Source organism: Rhinoraja longicauda, chromosome 2 (genome assembly GCF_053455715.1).
Source record: "Rhinoraja longicauda isolate Sanriku21f chromosome 2, sRhiLon1.1, whole genome shotgun sequence".
Lineage (NCBI taxonomy): Eukaryota > Metazoa > Chordata > Chondrichthyes > Rajiformes > Arhynchobatidae > Rhinoraja > Rhinoraja longicauda.
The window spans coordinates 26149505-26169095 of NC_135954.1; the positions used below are offsets into that span (position 1 = coordinate 26149505).

Sequence of the window (19591 nt, forward strand, 5' to 3'; positions counted from 1 at the left end):
ACACAGGACACCCGACCCCAACACAAACATCCATCACAGTGACTCCAAACACCTCCTCACTGTGATGGAGGCAACAAAACTTCCCCTCTCTTCCCCCCGCACCCACGGACAGGCAGCTCGACCCCTACCGAGGCAAACGACACGCACAGCCCCCGCAAGGGGATGGAAGGCCCCGCGGCCGAGCCGCCCCGGGCACCGAAACGTCCCGCGGCCACACCGGACGATGTTAAGTCCAGCGGCCGAGCCGCACCGGGCACTGAAATGTCCCGCGGCCGAGCCGCACCGGGCACTGAAACGTCCCGCGGCCGAGCCGCGCTGGCGATGTTAAGTCCAGCGGCCGAGCCGCACCGGGCACTGAAACGTCCCGCGGCCGCACCGGGCGATGTTAAGTCCAGCGGCCAAGCCGCACCGGGCACTGAAACGTCCCGCGGCCAAGCCGCGCTGGCGATGTTAAGTCCCGCAGCCGAGCCGCGCCGGGCGATGGAAGGCCCCGCGGGCGAGCTGCGCCTCGGGGAAGAGACCTAACAAAAGAAAGGTTTCCCCACACCCCACCCCACCCCCCCCCCACCACACATACACAGCCAAAAACAGAAACAAAAACCATCCCAACACCGACACAAACAAAAAAAAAGAAAAAAAGACAACAGACTGCCAGAGAGCCGCAGCCGTTAGGCGCAGCCAACTCCTCGGCACTCGGCACTCTCGAGTCTTTGGCTCGAGAGTCCTTGGAGGTAAAGTGTGATTCTTTGGCTCGAGAGTCTTCGGCTTGTTTGAACTTTGACTTGTGATTTGTGTCACGGAAGAAATGGCAGGCATGTTGGTGCAGTGTATTTCCTGTAGGATGTGGGAAGGCAGGGACACTGCTGGAGCATCTGGGAACTGGGGCAGAAGATGCTTCCAGTCCGAACGACGGACAGGTCGGTCCCAATACCAACAATGAGACTCGACCGATGAGGCCGATGTCTGGCAGAGCCATAGTGGTGGGTGACTCCATTGTCCGAGGTGCGGACAGTAGATTCTGTGGTGGCAGGCGAGACTCGAGGATGGTCTGTTGCCTCCCTGGTGCCAGGGTTAAAGATGCAACGGACCGACTTCAGAACATCCTCGAGAGGGAAGGTGAACAGCCACAAGTAATTGTGCACATGGACATGAACGACATTGGGAGGAAGAGGAAGGAGGTCTGCATCGCGAGTTTAAGGAGTTAGGAAGAAGACTGAAGAGCAGGACTTCTAGGGTGGTTATCTCCGGATTGCTTCCTGTACCTCGTGCTGGTGAGGGCAGGAATAGGGAGATAGGGGATATGAATGTATGGCTGAGAGGCTGGTGCAGGGAGCAGGGATTTAGATTTATAGACCACTGGGACCTCTTCTGGGATAGGAGTGACCTGTACAAAAGGGACGAGTTACATCTTAACATTCATATCCCCTATCAGATCCAAAGTACCTGTTCAACTCGTCTGCCATTTCCTTGTTCCCCATAATAAATTCACCTGCTTCTGTCTTCAAGAGACCCACATTTGTCTTAACTATTTTCTTCCTCTTCACATACCTAAAGAAGCTTTTACTATCTTCCTTTATATTCTTGGCTAGCTTACCTTCGTACCTCATCTTTTCTCCCCGTATTGCCTTTTTAGTTATCTCCTGTTGCTCTCTAAGAGTCCCTATCTCCCTGGAGAGCCAGTAGATGTAGTGCACCTGGACTTTCAGAAAGCCTTTGATAAGGTCCCACCTAGGAGATTAGTGGGCAAAATTAGAGCACATGGTATTGGGGGTAGGGTACTGACATGGATAGAAAATTGGTTGGCAGGCAGGAAACAAAGAGTAGGAATTAACGGGTCCCTTTCAGAATGGCAGGCAGTGACTAGTGGGGTACCACAAGGCTTGGTGCTTGGACCGCAGCTATTTACAATATACATTAATGACTTAGATGAAGGGATTAAAAGTAACATTTGCAAATTTGCGGATGACACAAAGCTGGGTGGCAATGTGAACTGTGATGAGGATGCTATGAGGCTGCAGCGTGGCTTGGACAGGTTGTGTGAGTGGGCAGATGCATGGCAGATGCAGTTTAATATGGATAAATGTGAGGTTAACTACTTTGGTGGTAAGAACAGGAAGGCAGATTATTATCTGAATAGTGTCAAGTTGAGAAAAGGGGAAGTACAAAGTGATTTGTGTGTCCTTGTTCATCAGTCATTTAAAGTTATCATGCAGGTACAGCAGGCAATGAAGAAAGCTAATGGCATGTTGGCCTTTGTGAAAAGAGGAGTTGTATAGGAGCAAAAAGGTTCTTCTGCTGTTGTACAGAACCCTAGTAAGACCGTACCTGGAGTACTGTGTGCAGTTTTGGTCTCCAAATTTGAGGAAAGACATTCTTGCTAGTGAGAGAGTGCAGCGTAGGTTCACTAGGTTAATTCGCGGAATGGCGGGACTGGCGTAGTTGAAGGACTGGAGCGACTAGGCTTGTATACACTGGAATTTAGAAGGGAGTTATAGGGAGATAAAGCATGGCAATTGATCCTATATAATGGGTTAGCTTATGATGAGTGTTTGACAGCACTGGGCCTGTACTCGCTGGAGTGTAGAAAGTTGAGGGGAGACCTCATTGAGACTTACAGAACAATGAAAGGCATAGATAGAGTGGATGTGGAAAGGATGTTTCCATATGTGGGAGAGTCTAGGACCAGAGGTCATACCCTCTGAATTAAGGGTGGTCTTTTCGAAAGGAGGTGAGGAAGAACTACTTTAGTCAGAGGGTAGTTAATCTGTGGAACTCATTGCCAGAGTGCCGTGGAGGCCAAGTCAGTGTATAGTTTTAAGGCAGTGATAGACAAATTCTTGATTAGAACAAGTGTCAAGGGTTATGGGGAGAAGGCAGGAAAGAGATCAGCCATGATTGAATGGTGGAGTGGACGCAATGGGCCGAATGGCCTAATTCTACTATAACTTGAACTTGTGAACTACAGCTCGTGGTTTGTGCTAACCATCAGGCATTCATTTACACGAATCCCATCCTAATCCCTTTTTTTTCTTTACACATTCTTATCAACTCCCCCTAGATTCTGGCACACAAGAACGGTCAATTAATGTACCATCGTCTTTGGGATGTGTGCGGAAACTAGAGCACGCAGAGAAAACCCATGCAGTGCCAGGGTCCATGTAGACAGCATCTGAAGACAGGATTGATTCCAAGTTTCTACTGCTGTGAGGGAATGACCCCACTAGCTGTGCCACTCCTTATAAATTCTCCATGTTACCATCTCATCGAAATCATTCATAGTGGTCAGACAAATTAAGAATCCATTGTAGCGAGTCCAAATTGAGCGATGTTATCAAAAGATTTTATTCTTGGTAAAAACCGTGACAAAATGCAACGCACTTAGTTTGGACACACACTACTTAACTTGCTAATCTAATCTCTCGAGTTTGGCGCCAGACACTTGAATACCTCGCGCTCCCGCACCACGTGACCCGTTAGCCAATCCGAGGGTTCGAGACCCCCTGGCCAATCCGTATGTCCCTACATGACCCCCCCCCCCAGAACCCTCGAAACCATACCTCACGGGCGCCCGAACCTCCCGCCCGGAACGCGTACGGAGGGGGGAAGCCGATACCGCCAGCGTGACAGGAGGCGGGGAGGATGCCGCCGCTAGAGGCGATGGAAGGGCCACGGGAGCGGAGGGTGTAGGTGACGGGGAGCGCTTGATCGGCAACGGCGGCCCGGGCCCAACCATAGGTGGCGGGGGGCCGAGAGGTGGCAAACAAGGCGCCGCTGGCGGGACCAGTGGGGCGGCCACAGGCCGGCTCCGGCGCGGAGGTTGGGCCACCGACACGGGGAGGTCCTGGTCCAAATGGGCCGGCTTGAGCCGGGATACCGAAACGAGCTCCTGGCGATTTCCCACCTGCAAGGTGAAGGTGACAGTCCCTCTTTTCAGCACCTGGAACGGGCCCTGGTAAACCGGCCAAAGAGGGGGGCGGTGGGAATCTTTCCGAAGGAACACGAAATCACAGTCCCGCAAGTCTGACGGAACGTGGACTGCTGTGCTTCCGTGACTGGAGGTCGGGACTGGAGCCAGAGAACCCACCCACGCCCGGAGGGAACCCAAAACCGACGTGACGGACGGCGGCAAGGCGGGAGTGGAAGGGAGAATGTCACCCGGCACCCGCAGGGGCGAACCGTAGACGAGCTCGGCCGAGGATGTGCCCAGCTCAGCCCTCGGGGCCGTACGAATGCCGAGGAGGACCCAAGGCAGCTGGTCAGCCCAATCGTGGCCGGTCAGGCGGGCACAGAGGGACGCCTTCAGCTGCCGATGGAAGCGCTCAACCATCCCGTTGGCTTGGGGATGATAGGCGGTGGTCTGCTGTAAGCGAGACCCATACAGCTGTGCCAGCGCGGCCCAGAGGGACGAGGTGAACTGGGCCCCCCGATCTGTGGTGATGATAGCCGGGACGCCGAAACGGGCCACCCAATGCAACGCCAGGGCCCGTGCACAGGAGGCCGCCGAGGTGTCCGACAACAGGAGCGCCTCTGGCCAACGTGTAAACCGATCAACCACCGTCAGCAGATGAGTATAACCCCTGGAATAGGGCAATGGACCCACCAAATCCACATGGATGTGGAAAAAACGGACGGGGGGAACCTCGAATCTCTGGTATGGGGGCTGGACATGGCGATGAACTTTGGAGGTCTGGCACGGAATGCAGGCACGTGCCCAGGCTGCCACCTGCTTCCGCAGGCCGTGCCAGACAAATCGGGCGGCCACCATGGCTGAAGTCGCCCTGATGGACGGATGTCAATCCGAGGGTTCGAGACCCCCTGGCCAATCCGTATGTCCCTACACCATATCCTGTACCTCGGCACTGATAGCCTCAAGCCCTTTTAGCCCTAAGCTTGATTATCTCCTATTTGTGTACTTAATGAAACAACATTTTATAAATGGAGACACAAGGAATTGTCGATGCTGGAATCTTGAATAAAACTCAAAGTGCAAGAGTAACTCGACATATTTAATAAACTTTTCTTTACCAATTTCATTCATGCACTTTCAGTACTCTATAAATTTTCTGCTGTATTTAGCTTTATAACTTTCATTTTTTGCCTTCTCCTATCCTCCAGTCATTCAGGTAACTCTAAATTTGGCAGTCCCATGCTTTTTTGGAAACATTTAGGCCCTCATTCTCTTCTTCAATCTCCTTTTGCTGAAACATTTCAGTCCAGTAAAATTGCCCTTGAAATTTTGGAACCTTTCTCTTCTGTCCTTTCTATTACAAAGGTAAGTAAAATTGAATTATGATTTCCACCACAAAAATAGTATTCTTCCACTGATACTCTTCCAGCTTTATTCCATAATTGCCGCTCTTGTGACAATTGATATATTCTGGCTAAGAAGATTCTTCTGAAATCATATAAAGCATTCTCCAAATCTATTAAATTGACTGTATCTCAATGATTATTGTGGTAATCGAGATCTCTTTTGCCACCTTAATGCATTTGCAAGTTTCAGAAATTTGCTATGATTTGCCTTTCTATCTTTACTGGGCTATTGGAAGCCTACACAATTTTCCAGTAATGTGATTGCAGATATGGGTTTGTATTGATTAGGTATAATCTTCATAAGAGTTCATAAGTCACAGGAGTAGAAAGTAGGCCGTTTGGCCCATCGAGTCTACTCTGCCATTTAATCATGGCTGATCTATCTTTTCCTCTCAACCTCATTATCCTTCCTTCTCCCCATAACCCTTGACACCCTTACCAATCAAGTATCTGTCAATCCCTGCCTTAAAAATACCCAATGACATGGCGTCCACAGCCATCTGTGGCAAACAATTCCACAGGTTCACCACCCTCTGACTAAAGAAATTCCTCCATCTCCTTTCTAAAGGTACGTCTTTTTATATTATCTATATACTAAAACACTAATTTGTTTGTTTGTTCCTGAACTACAGCCAAAACGGCACACGATAGCGCAACAATTTTAGGCCCACCTTACTCACCTTCATCCCTTTGGTGCTAATGGAAGAAGTTTCATAGAAATCGGAGTTATATTTTTTAAGTTATTCACATTTTAAAGTTTAAATCTATCTCCTAGGGAGGGAGGGGGGAGGATAAGGGGGGGCTGAGGGGGATGGAGCGGGGGGGGAGGGTGGGTGGAGGGATGGGGAGAGGGGAGGGGAGAGGGGAGGGGAGGGGAGAGGGGGGAAGGGGGAGGGAGGGGGAAGGAGGGAGGGGGAAGGAGGGAGGGGGAGGAGAGAGGGGAGGGAGGAGTGGGGGAGGAGAGGGTGCTGCACCAATGCAGGAGAGGTTTGGGCCCAACGGGTCCACTTGATCTAGTATATTTATAATATTGCAATTGCCTTCCTTTCTACCGATTTGACTTGCAAATTAACCTTTTGGGAATCCTGCACTTCCAAGCCCCTTTGCACCTCCGATTTCCGAATCCTCTCCCCATTTAGAATATAGTCTACGCCTTTATTTGTACATACAAAATGCCTGACTGCACACTTTGCTACACTGTATTACATCTGCCACTTCCTCTACCTGCACCCCCACCTATCTTCGTATCACCTGCAAATTTGGCCACAAAGCCTTCAATTCCCTTATCCAAATCATTTGATTCCTTCCTCTTTGGGATGAAAAGATCCTGTGTCTTCTAAATTATTCCCAGAAACTCCTACATCACCATCATTCCTGCTAGGGTCCCTTTCCAATCAACTTTAGCCAGCTCCTCCCTCATGCCTCTGTGGTCACTTTTATGCAACAGTAATACTGACATATGACATATCTGATTTCATCTCCCTCTCAAGCTGCAGGTTGAATTTTATCATATTGTGGTCACTACCTCCTAGGGCAGAGGTGTCAAACTCATTTTAGGTCATGGGCCGGAATGGGCTAAATGCGACTTCATGCGGGCCGGATCAGTTGTGCACTCGCGAACTCCCACAGCTTTCGTTGCCTTTGTTTTTTCAACCTGTTCTCATATGTCTCAGTCTCTGCTATAACTACAAAGTATTTCACATTACAAATTTTGTTTCTTATGAAGAAGATTGCCTAGTAAGCATTACTTTTATGATTGGTATCTACGCCCTAGATAGAGTGGATGTGGAAATAATGTTTCCAGTAATAGGAGCGTCTGGGACCAGAAGTCACAGCATCAGAATAAAAGGTCGTACATTCAAAATGGTGGCAGGTGACAGTGAATCTGTGGAATTCTTCGATATAGGCAGCAGTGGAGGCCAAGACATTGGGTATTTTTGAGGCAGAGATTGATAGGTCTTGATTAGGTTACAGGGAGAAAGAAGACAATAGAATGTGGTTGAGAGAAAATAGATCAACCACGGTTGAATGGCAAAGTAGACTTGATGGGCTAAATGGCCTAATTCTGTTCCCCTGTCTTATAGTCTTCCTACAGTGTTTATGTTTTGCCCACAATGGGCTAGTTGGGTGGTTAACAGCCAAACAGCAGCTACCTGGCATGGTGAAAGAGTCATCATCTCACCTGAAGGCCCCGCTCCCCATCCTTCTCCTTATGTCGTTCTTTCTTCCCCTCACATCCTCTCCCCTCACCTCTCATGTCCTTCTCTACCTCACCTCTCCCTCGCCTTCCCTCTCCCATTCATCAGCCTATCTCTTCTCTCATCCACACTTCCTTCCTTCCAACTACTCCCCCATTCCCCTCCCTTACTTCATCCTCTCTTTCCTTACCTCGTCCCTAAATCCCCTCCCTTCCCACATCCCTAAACACCATTCCTTCTCTCATCTGCTCCCTTCCTCACCACCTCCCTCCCTACTTCCTTTCTTTACCACCTACTCCCCCACTCCCCTCCATCGACACCCTCTCTTCCCTTCCTCATCCCTAAAAACCCTCCCTTCCATCATCCACTCCCCTTCCTTTACCACCACCTTCTCCCTTCTCTTCCCTATTCCCGCATAACTACCATCACGTCTTCACATCCCACCTAACCTTAACCCAAACCCAGAGCCCCCACCCTGGAGAGCAGCTCAGATTTTGGATCGCTGGCTGCGGCCCCATTCACTGTGCGGCACCAGCCTCTATCCATGCACTCACCTGCCTGCGTCTCAGGTACCTGGTGGCGGTCTCTGTGGCGGCAGCCCAGGCACTTCCCGGTGTCCACAACAGCATTGAGACTCTCCACCTTCCCCAGCACCAGCCCCTTCCTGCCCGCATCACCGCATGGCTGCATATGGGCATAGCTTCTACTCTCCCCCGGGAGCTGGGGAGTGGGGAGGTGACAAATCATCCCGCGGGCCAGATTGGGCCCCTTCGCGTGCCGGATGCAACCCGCGGGCCGGTAGTTTGACACCCCCGTCCTAGGGGTTTCTTTACCTTAAGCTTCCCAATCAAATCAGTTTGTTACACAATACCAAATCTAGAATTGCTTTTTCCTTGGTGGCCTTGACTACAAGCTGCTCTGAGAAGCCATCCTGTAGGCACTCTACAAATTCCTTCTCTTGGAATCCAGTACCATCCTGATTTTCCCAGTCTACCTGCATATTGTAACCCCTATGACCACTGTAATATTGCCTTTCTTACTGATATAATTTGTTTCCTTCATCCGGGCTACTGTCAGAGGCCTGTATATAACTCCCATCACAATATATTTACTCTTGTAGTTTCTTGGCTCTACCCACAAAAGATTCTACATCTTCTGATCCTATGTCAATCCCTTGCTCAGGACTGAATTTCATTCCTTACCAGCACAGCTACCCCACCTGCTGCCCACTTGTTTGTCTTTTCAAAAGTATATGTAACCTTGGATATTCAGCTCCCAGTTTCTACTGCGCTATAAGCTCACCCACAGTGTTCTGTATAGTACATACATTCTAATATAATGCCTATAGTTCAGTATCTTCCCACTTCTCCTTCATTTTACTTTGAAAAAACATTTTGGCGGCAAGCAAGATATATATTTTATATATTCACATAATTTTCAGGGTGCTAATCCCTCCCACAAGTGACCAATTACATGATATTTTCCCCAGCCTACTCTAACAATCAAAGCTCAGTCCCTCGATTCCTGGCAACATCCTGGTAAATCTTCCCTGAAGCCTTTCAAGCTTTCAAAATTCAAAGGATTTAAAAAATTGGCAGAGAGATGTTAGAGTTGCAGTTTCAGAGTGCTAATTGTGGAGCCAGAATGTTAGTGAAGCAGGCATCTGATAGGCTTAGCTGGAGATTGTTTGCAGCAAATCAAAGGGAAGCCACTCTAGCATAGTGGCCTGTTGGGAGTGGCTGTGTTGAGGTGAAGTGCTGCGTGGAGAGAAAAGTCCACCTTGAGGCTTAGGCTCGAGAGGCTTTGGAAAGAAGGGGTGAGGAGAGTAGAGCCGACCTGTCAGACCCAGAGCAGCAGCAAGTTTCACGAAGATTTCAGAAATAGGCAAAGGGGACTCGATGAAGGATCATGCTATGTGCTGCAGATTCATGATGGGTGAGCTGGTGGACCTATTGGTAAATCCTGGTGACCACGTCTGCAGCAAATGCTGGTTGATTGAAGAACTAAGACTGAAAGTGGACGACCTAGAGTCTGAACTTCTAACTTACCAAGGGATTGACATAGGAGCCATTCAAGAGGGAACAGGGAAGGAAAATGTAGTTGTCATTGGGGATAGTATAGTTAGGGACATCGACGCTGTTCTTTGTCGCGAGGATCGAGAGTCCCGAAGGCTGTGTTGCCTGCCAGGTGCCCAGGTTCAGGACATCTCGTCTGGCCTGCAGGGGAACGTGGAGTGGGAGGGAAAGATCCGTGGTCTATGTGGGTACCAATGACATAGGTAGAATGAGAAAAGAGGTTCTGCTCATGGAATTTGAACAGCTAGGTACCAAATTGAAAAGCAGAACCAAGAAGGTAATCTCTGGATTGCTACTGAGCCGGGTGTAAATTGCCATAGGGTTAAGAGGATTAGAGAGTTGAACGCGTGGCTCAAAGACTGGTGTGGAAGAAGTGGGTTTGAGTTTGTGGTACATTGGCACTAGTATTGGGGAAGGAGGGACTCTTTCGACAGGATGGACTCCACTTGAATCTGACAGGAACCAGACTCCTGGCAAACTGTATAACCAGGGGTGTAAAATAGAACTTCAAACTAAATAGTGTGGGAGAAGGGGAGGAATGAGATCAACAAATTAGAAATGTAAGGGAGGAGTTAAAGGGAAAGAGATTGCAGGAAATGTTCCAGAAGACTCCAGAATTGACGGGACGGAAAGATTAAGAAGGGATGAGAGTAAGGTCAGGTAAAATCTGAGACGTGTGAGACGGGAGGAGAAAATTAAAGGTGTTGTACTTTAATGCGCACAGTATAAGAAATAAAGTGGATGAGCATGTGGCACAGTCAGAAATTGGTAGGTATGATGTGGGAATTACATAAACATGGATGTAAGAGAATTGGAGTTGCTAGCTGAATTTTCAAGGTTATACGTCCTAATAGAAAAACAAACAGCTGGGCAGAGGGGGTGGGGTATCACTGATGGTAAGGAATGAAATTCAGTCCTTAACGAGGGGTGACATAGTATCAGATGATGTAGAGTCATTGTGGATAAAGCTGAGAAATTGTAAGGGTAAAATTACCCTAATGGGATTTATTTACAGGCCCCCAAACACTAGCCAGGATGTAGGATACATGTTACATCAGGGGATACAATTGGCATGTGAGAAAGGCAATGCTACAGTGGTCATGGGAGATTTCAAAATGCAGGTAGACTGGGAAAATCAGGTTGGTACTGGACCCAAGAAAGGGAATTTGTAGAGTGCCTCTGAGATGAATTCTTAGAGCAGCTTGTAGTAGAGCCTACCAGGGAAAAGGCAATTCTGGATTTAGTGTTGTGTAATGAACCGGATTTGATAAGGGAACTCAAGGTAAAGGAACCACTAGGAGGTAGCAACTGCAACATGATAAGTTTTAATCTGCAATTTGAGAGGGAGAAGGTGAAATTGGATGTGTTGGTATTGCAGTTGAGCAAAGGGAACTACAGAGGCATGAGGGAGGAGCTGGAAAAGTTGACTGGAAAGGGACCCTAGCAGGGATGACGGTGGAACTGCAATGGCAGTAATTTCTGGGAATACTTTGGAAGATACAGGACCTTTTCATTCCAAAGAGGAAGAAAGATTCTAGGGGTGAAAGAAATGACTGTGGCTGACAAGACAAGTTAAGGACGGTATAAAACTAAAAGAGAAGGCATATAATATTGCAAAGATTAGTGGGAAGCTGTTTAAAGAACAACAGAAGGTAACTAAAAAGGCAATACGGGGACAAAAGATAAAATATGAAGGTAAGCTAGCGCTAGCTAATATAAAAGAGGATAGCAAGAGTTTCTTCAGCAATATAAAGAGTAAGAAAGAGGCAAGAGTGGATGTTGGACTGCTTGAAAATAATGCAGAATAAATGATAATGGGGAATAAAGAAATGGCAGAGGAGTTGAATAACTTTTTTAATAATAATAATAATAATGCATTACATTTATATAGCGCTTTTCAAACACTCAAAGACGCTTTACAGGGATTTCTAGAACATAGAGAATTGAATAAATAGATAAATAAGTAAACGAACAGAAAAAGGAGACAGAAGGTGAGGTGACCTTCAGTGGTTGAAGGCAGTGCTGAACAGGTGAGACTTCAGTGATGTTTTGAATGTGGTGAGTGAGGAGGAGTCTCTGACGGTTTGGGGTAGTGAGTTCCAGAGGGTGGGAGCAGCGATGGAGAAAGCCCTGTCCCCCCAGGATCTGAGTTTGGTCCGGATGGGGGGGGGGACAGGAGATTGGCAGCAGCAGAGCGGAGGGTGCAGGTGGGAGTGTGCCTGTGGAGGAGGTCAGTCAGGTAGGATGGGGCCAGGTTATGGAGGGCTTTGTAGGTCATGAGGAGGATTTTGTACTGGATTCTCTGGGGGATGGGGAGCCAGTGGAGTTTGTAAAGGACGGGGGTGATATGGTCACGGATCGGGGAGTGGGTGAGTAGACGGGCAGCGGAGTTTTGAATGTATTGAAGTTTACTGATGATTTTTGAGGGTGAGCCATAGAGGAGGCTGTTGCAGTAGTCCAGATGGGAGGTGATGAAGGTGTGGATGAGGGTTTCTGCAGCTGTGGAGGAGAGGGATGGACGGAGACGGGCAATGTTTTTGAGGTGGAAGAAGGCTGTCTTTGTGATGTGTTTGATGTGTTTGCATCAGTCTTCACAGTGGAAGACACCAGCAACATGTCTGAAATTCAAGAATTGTGGTAGAAGTTAGTAGAGTGGCTATTACTTGGGCACCATATCTGAGGAAGGATGTGCTGGCTCTGGAGAGGGTCCAGAGGAGGTTTACAAGAATGATCCCAGGAATGAGTAGGTATAAATATAATGAGCGCTTGACGGCACTGGGCCTATATTCGCTGGAGTTTAGAAGAATAACGGGGGACCTCATTGAAACGTAAAGAATATTGAAAGTCTTGGAAAAAGTGGATGTGGAGAGGATATTTCCACTAATGGGAGAGTCTAGGACTAGAGGTCATAGTCTCAGAATTAAAGGAAGGAGATGAGGAGGAATTTCTTTAGTCAGAGGGTGGAGAATATGAAATTCTTCGCCACACGGCCGTGGAGGTAGTCAGTGGATATATTTATGGCAGAGATAGATAGATTTTTGATTAGTACGGGTGTCAGAGGTTATGGGGAGAAGGCAGGAGAATGGGTTTAGGAGGGAGAGATAGATCAGCCATGAGTGAATGACAGAGTAGACTTGATGGGCTGACTGGCCTAATTCTATTACATATGATCTTGACATTTCCTATAACATGGTGACGAAAACTGAACACAATACTCTAAATGTGGCCTCTCCAATGTCTTCTTGCCAAAAGTTTTCTTGACCACCCGATCCACCTATGACACCACTTTCAAGGAACTGTGCACCTAGACTCCTAGATCCCTCTGCAAAACAACACTCCCCACAGCCCTATCATTCACTGTGTATCCCAGCCCATGTTAGACTTCCCAAAATGCAATACCTCGTATATCTCTATTAAATTGCATTAACCATTCAATAGACAATAGGTGCAGGAGTAGGCCATTCGGCCCTTCGAGCCAGCACCACCATTCAATGTGATCATGGCTGATCATTCTCAATCAGTACCCCGTTCCTGCCTTCTCCCCATACCCCCTGACTCCGCTATCCTTAAGAGCTCTATCAAGCTCTCTCTTGAATGCATTCAGAGAATTGGCCTCCACTGCCTTCTGAGTCAGAGTATTCCACAGATTTACAACTCTCTGACTGAAAAAGTTTTTCCTCATCTCTGTTCTAAATGGCCTACCACTTATTCTTAAACTGTGGCCCCTGGTTCTGGACTCCCCCAACATTAGGAACATGTTTCCTGCCTCTAACGTGTCCAACCCCTTAATAATCTTATATGTTTCGATAAGATCCCCTCTCATCCTTCTAAATTCCAGTGTATACAAGCCTAGTCGCTCCAGTCTTTCAACATACGATAGTCCCGCCATTCCGGGAATGAACCTAGTAAACCTATGCTGCACGCCCTCAATAGCAAGAATATCCTTCCTCAAATTTGGAGACCAAAACTGCACACAGTACTCCAGGTGTGGTCTCACTAGGGCCCTGTACAACTGCAGAAGAGCCTCTTTGCTCCTATACTCAACTCCTCTTGTTATGAAGCCCACCTGCCCAACCGATCAAGATCCTCTGTGATCTTTGACAACCATCTTTACAATTTAAAATTCCACCCACTTTTGTGTCATCTGCAAACTTGCTAATCATGCCATGCGCATTCTTATCCAAATCATTGGGTGACAAACAGTAATGGGCCCTGCACTGAACCCTGAGACACACCACGAGTCACAGGCCTCCAGTCTGAAAAATATTCTTCCACCATGACCCTCTGCTTCCTTCCATGAAGCCAATTTTTTTAAATCTGTTCAGCTATTTCTCCTTGGATCCCATGCGATTTAACCTTCCAGAGCGGCCTACCATGCCGGGAGATTTGTCTACCTTCAGGTGTGTCAGGACCTGCAGCATCTCCTCAAATTACCCATAGAACAGTACTGCACAGGAACAGGTTCTTTAGCACACAATGCCTGTGCCAAACATGATGCCTACTTAATAGACAATAGACAATAGGTGCAGGAGTAGGCCATTTGGCCCTTCGAGCCAGCACCACCATTCAATGTGATCATGGCTGATCATTCTCAATCAGTACCCCATCCCTGCCTTCTCCCCATACCCCCTGACTCCGCTATCCTTAAGAGCTCTATCTAGCTCTCTCTTGAATGCATTCAGAGAACTGGCCTCCAATGCCTTCTGAGGCAGATTTACAACTCTCTGACTGAAAAAGTTTTTCCTCATCTCCGTTCTAAATCTCTGATACAATACAATACAATACAATATATCTTTATTGTCATTGTACAGGGGTACGAGATTGGGAATGCGCCTCCCATACGATGCAATAATTTAATTAATTTAAACAACAACCCAATGAAACAAATTGTAACAGTTTTAAGACAGAATAAAGTGCAAGTAGATCTGTGCCGGATCACTGTGCATTTTGACCATCCGGCTCAGCAGGACCGGTTCATAGCAGTTTTGGCCCTGGGGATGAAGCTGTTCCTGAGTCTGGAGGTGTGGGCGTAGAAGGCCTTGTATCGTCTGCCCGATGGAAGGAGTTCGAACAGACTGTTGCAGGGGTGTTTGAGGATGCTGGTGGCTTTTCTGAGGCATCGTGTGTTGTAGATGCCCTCCAAGGCTGGTAGCTGTGTTCCGATGGTCCTCTGAGCTCTATGGACTACCCGCTGAAGAGCTTTCCTTTCTGCCTCCATGCAGCTGAGGTACCACACAGGGATGCCATGTGTTATGATGCTCTCTATGGTCGTCAGCAGCTTTTGGGGTAGACCAGACTTTTTCAGTGTTCTGAGGTAGAACAGTCGTTGCTGTGCCTTCTTGACCAGCGCAGCAGTGTTATTGGACCATGTTAGGTCCTCCAAAATGTGAGTGCCCACAAACTTGAAGCTGGACACTCTCTCCACACTGTCCCCGTTGATAAAGATCGGGGCGTATTCCCCGTTATGTGACCTACGGAAGTTGGTGATTAGCTCCTTGGTCTTGGTGGTATTTAGGGATCTTATAACTATACTCTCTGGCATTGGACCTTTCTACCCTGGGAAATAGATTCTGACTATCTATCTTATCTATGCCCCTCATAATTTTATGAACTTCTATGTCTCCCCTCATCTTCCGATCCTGCAGAGAAAACAAACCAAATCTGTCCGACTGCTCCTTATATCTAATACTTGCTCATCTAGGCAGCATCCTAGTAAACCTCTTCTGTATCCATATGGCCTCCATATCCTTCTTTCATTGGGGCAACCTGAATCGCATACATGGTCCAAATACAGCTGAATCAAAGTTCTATTTGGTTGCAACATCTTTCTCACTCTTATACTCAATGCCCCAACCAATGAAGCAAGCATGTCGTCTTCCTGTCTCCACCTATATCCTTCCTTTGTCCCGCCCCCCTGACATCAGTCTGAAGAAGGGTCTCGACCCGAAACGTCGCCCATTCCTTCTCTCCTGAGGTGCTGCCTGACCTGCTGAGTTACCAGCATTTTGTGAATAAATACCTTCGATTTGTACCAGCATCTGCAGTTATTTTCTTACATATTCCATCATGACTTCATCTACTTGCATTGTTACTTTTGGGGAGCTATGGACTTGGATCCCAAGATTCTGATAAACATTAACTGTATTCTCTCTTCCATTTGACCTCCCAAAGAGCTACACCTCACACTTGCCCAGATTAAACTCCATTTGCCATTTCTCCATCCAGCTCTGTGACGGATCTATACCACTATATCCAGTGATGGCTGCCTTCACTGTCCTGCATGTACACCATTTTTTTAAATCTCTGTAAACTTAACTAATTCTTTCATACTCTGGTCTGTTCTTTTCAGAGTTCATAAAATCTTTTCTGTTAATGTTGTTCAAGATTCCCTTTTGACCTCATGCTAAATTTTGTATTTTAATATTTAATGTTTTGAAGCTTATTTTGTCATAGTAAAAATGAATGATACACTGAAGACATGTCACGATGAATTGCTAAAAGTGCAAAAAACATAATAAGCATGCTATTCAGATTCCCTCCTTCAATTTCTGCCACACAAAAAGGCCATTGGCATTTTCATCACATCTGGAATTGGCAAATAGCAATAGTTTAAGAAGGAAACAAACACTCCTGCCTATTATACTCAATGCTCCAATCAATGAAGGCATGTATACCATATGCTTTCCTTACCACTCCATCTACTACTGGGCAGGCAGCACGGTGGCGCAGCGGTAGAGTTGCTGCCTTACAGTGCTTACAGCGCCAGAGACCCGGGTTCGATCCCAACTACAGGTGTTTGTCTGTACGGAGTTTGTACGTTCTTCCCATGACCGTATGGGTTTTCTCAGAGATCTTCGTTTTCCTCCCACACTCCAAAGACGTACGGGTATGTAGGTTAATTGGATTGGTATAATTGTAAATTGTCCCTAGTGTGCGTAGGATAGTGTTAATGTGCGGGGATCGCTGGTCAGCGCGGACTTGGTGGGCCGACCGGCCTGTTTCCGCGCCTTATCTCTAAACTAAACTAAACTACAGGTGTTGCCACTTTCAGAGAATTATGGACCTGGAATACACTTCAATGTTGTCATGTCATTAATTGTATATTTTCTCCTTACATTTATCTCCCAAAATGTAACATCTCATGCTTGCTTGGATTAAACTCCATCTGCCATTTTTCCACCCATTTCTGTAGCTGCCTATGTGCCACTGTATACTTTGACAACCTCCCTCACAATTCGTGACCCCTGCAATCTTGGTGTAATTTTCAAATTTACAAGCCAACTCATCTACCTTTACGTTCAATCATTTATATATATATATATATATATATATATATATATATATATATATATCTCACAAACCACAGTTCCTGCAGAACTCCACTGATCAAAGTCCCAGCATGAATATTGTCCTTCCACCACAACCCTCGGTTTTCTAGCAGTATACCAGTTATGAATCCATACAATCAAGTCATGGTTAATCCAGTGCATTAATCTTATGGATCAGTCTACCATGCCAATTGACTATTAAATGCCTTATTAAAATCCAAGTTGACAACATCAACCACCCTACCCTCATCGATCACCTTTGTATTTTCCTCATCAAACTCGATCAAGTTAGTAAGACATTGAAAATAAATATTAAAAGCAAAACGAAAACAATTGTATTTTTTTAGTGTTTATCAAAGTGCACTGTAGTCAATAAGTACTTGAAATGTATTGGTTGTTACGTGAAGTGTGGGAGCAATGCAAGATCCCACAAATAACAATGTATTAAAAGATTTTTGTTTAATGATTATTAATTGAAGAATGAATGTTGGTCTAGAATTAACACCCTGAAGCTCTTCAAGTCTGAGAGGGCTGTCAATAGCTTGATTTCAAATCTCACCCAAAAAAAGGTTACTCTGCACTTTTTAACTGAAAATAGTGTCACATAGAAAGTTTGGGAGAGGGAAGGAGAGATATTTTTATTAAAGGAGGAGAGTCAAGAAAAACTAATGAACAAAAAGGGTACATGATAAGCAAATCAAGGTCAAATGAAAATTTGCAGATGACATAAAAATGTTGAGGAAATATTGTAACTGTCTTGTATATTTTTAAAATCATGTAAAGACAGCAATTTAGTTTAAACTTTGACATAAAAGCTGATTTAACAGAGCTCATCATTTAATTTACAGGTATTGGCGTAGACAATATGTTTATTATGCTTGCAAGCTGGCAGAAAACCAATGTGGATGATGATACTGAAGACCGCATAGGCCTAACCTACTCTGACGCAGCCACCTCCATGACAATCACTACTCTGACTGACGTCTTAGCTTTTTATATTGGTGCAATGACTCCTTTTGCATCAGTGCAATCATTTTGTTTTTATACTGGTACAACTGTTTTGTTGAGCTTTATCTACAACATTACATTTTTTGGAGGTATTCTCGTATTGAATGGAAAAAGAGAAGCTGCAAATCGGCACTGGTTTACATTTAGAAAAGTTGAAAGTGAGCATTTACCAGGAGAATCCAAATGTTATGGAATGTGTTGTGTGGGCGGGGCTTACGATGAAGAAACAGGTGCAGAGATAGACCATCCAATTTGTGCCTTTATGAACAATTATTATGGTCCAATTCTTACACGTCGTTGGACCAAAGTAGCTGTGGTGGCCCTATATTTAGTGTATCTGGGTGGCAGTTTTTATGGCTGCTTTTGCCTTAAAGAAGGAATTGATGTCCGAAATCTGGCCAATGATTATTCATATGTGATTAAATACTATGATGATGAATCTAAGTATTTATCCATGTTTGGACCACGTGTTATGGTTGCTGTCACCCAACCTGTAGATTACTGGAACTCACACATTCAGAATGAAATTGAACTCTGTCTGCAGAACTTTGAAAAGATCTCCTATGTAGATGCTAGATTCTCAGAGTCATGGCTCCGTATATACACTGGTGTTGCCAAACAAATGAAAATTGATATAACAACTAAAAATGCATTCATAGGGACATTAGATAAATTTTTTCAGACGGTCCCTTTACTTAAACAAGATCTTGATATTTCAGCTGATAAAAACAGTATTAAAGCTTCACGTTTTTTTATTCAGACTGTTTACGTCAATGATTCAACTGCTGAGAAAGTACTGCTAAAAGATTTTCGAAAGAAGGCAAAGGCATGTAACATTCCTATGGAAGTATTTCATCCTGCATTTATCTATTATGATCAATATCTTGTGATAGTATCCAGCACAGTACAGAATGTAGCTGTTGCTGCTGGTGCTATGCTACTTGTTGCCGTTGTGTTGATTCCAAATCCAATCTGTTCTCTCTGGGTTACATTTGCTATTGCATCAGTTTTGGTGGGCGTGGCTGGGTTTATGGCTTTCTGGGGTGTCAGCTTAGATTCCATATCTATGATAAATTTGGTCATTTGTATTGGCTTCTCAGTGGACTTTACAGCTCATATTTCATATGCATACGTTTCGAGTGAAAAAGAAACTAGTAATGAGCGATCTATTGAGGCATTATACAAACTTGGCTATCCTATTATCCAAGGGGCCCTTTCAACTATAATGGGTATTATTGCATTGTCTGCTGCAGCAAGTTACATATTCAGGACCTTCTTTAAGATCATGTTCCTCGTCATAACTTTTGGTGCAATTCATGGAATAGTTTTAATGCCGGTATTTATGACATTTTTCAAACTGTAACAGAATATAAAACAAATAAGAGGCAGTAGAAACAAAACTAAAGTCAAAAGATGTGCCCTATTCAAACCATATGTGGGAAACAATTATCAGCTCTACCCTCAATAATTGAATTTAACATAAGTATTGTAATTCACTGGTTGAGGTATTACTTTCCCCCTTGCCAAGTTTTGTAGTCATATTCCAAAAACTGACATTTTGCAAATTAATGCGACAAAGGCTATGAGTAATTCTGGATTGACATGATTATGTGTAACTGCACCCTTACTCATACTGTTACGGTTGTGCAGATGTTGACAGCAAATTATA

The 19591-nt window shown here is 45.7% G+C and overlaps 1 protein-coding gene across 1 annotated transcript in view; it reads left to right on the forward strand.

Annotated features, from left to right (window-relative positions):
* LOC144609149 (patched domain-containing protein 3-like) overlaps positions 1 to 19285 on the forward strand; it is a 35126-nt gene extending 15841 nt beyond the window's left edge. Inside the window, exon 4 of the mRNA XM_078427576.1 lies at positions 17763 to 19285. Within this exon, the coding sequence (XP_078283702.1) occupies positions 17763 to 19285 (1523 nt within the window). The remainder of the gene's footprint in view (positions 1 to 17762) is intronic.
* Positions 19286 to 19591: the final 306 nt, after the last annotated feature.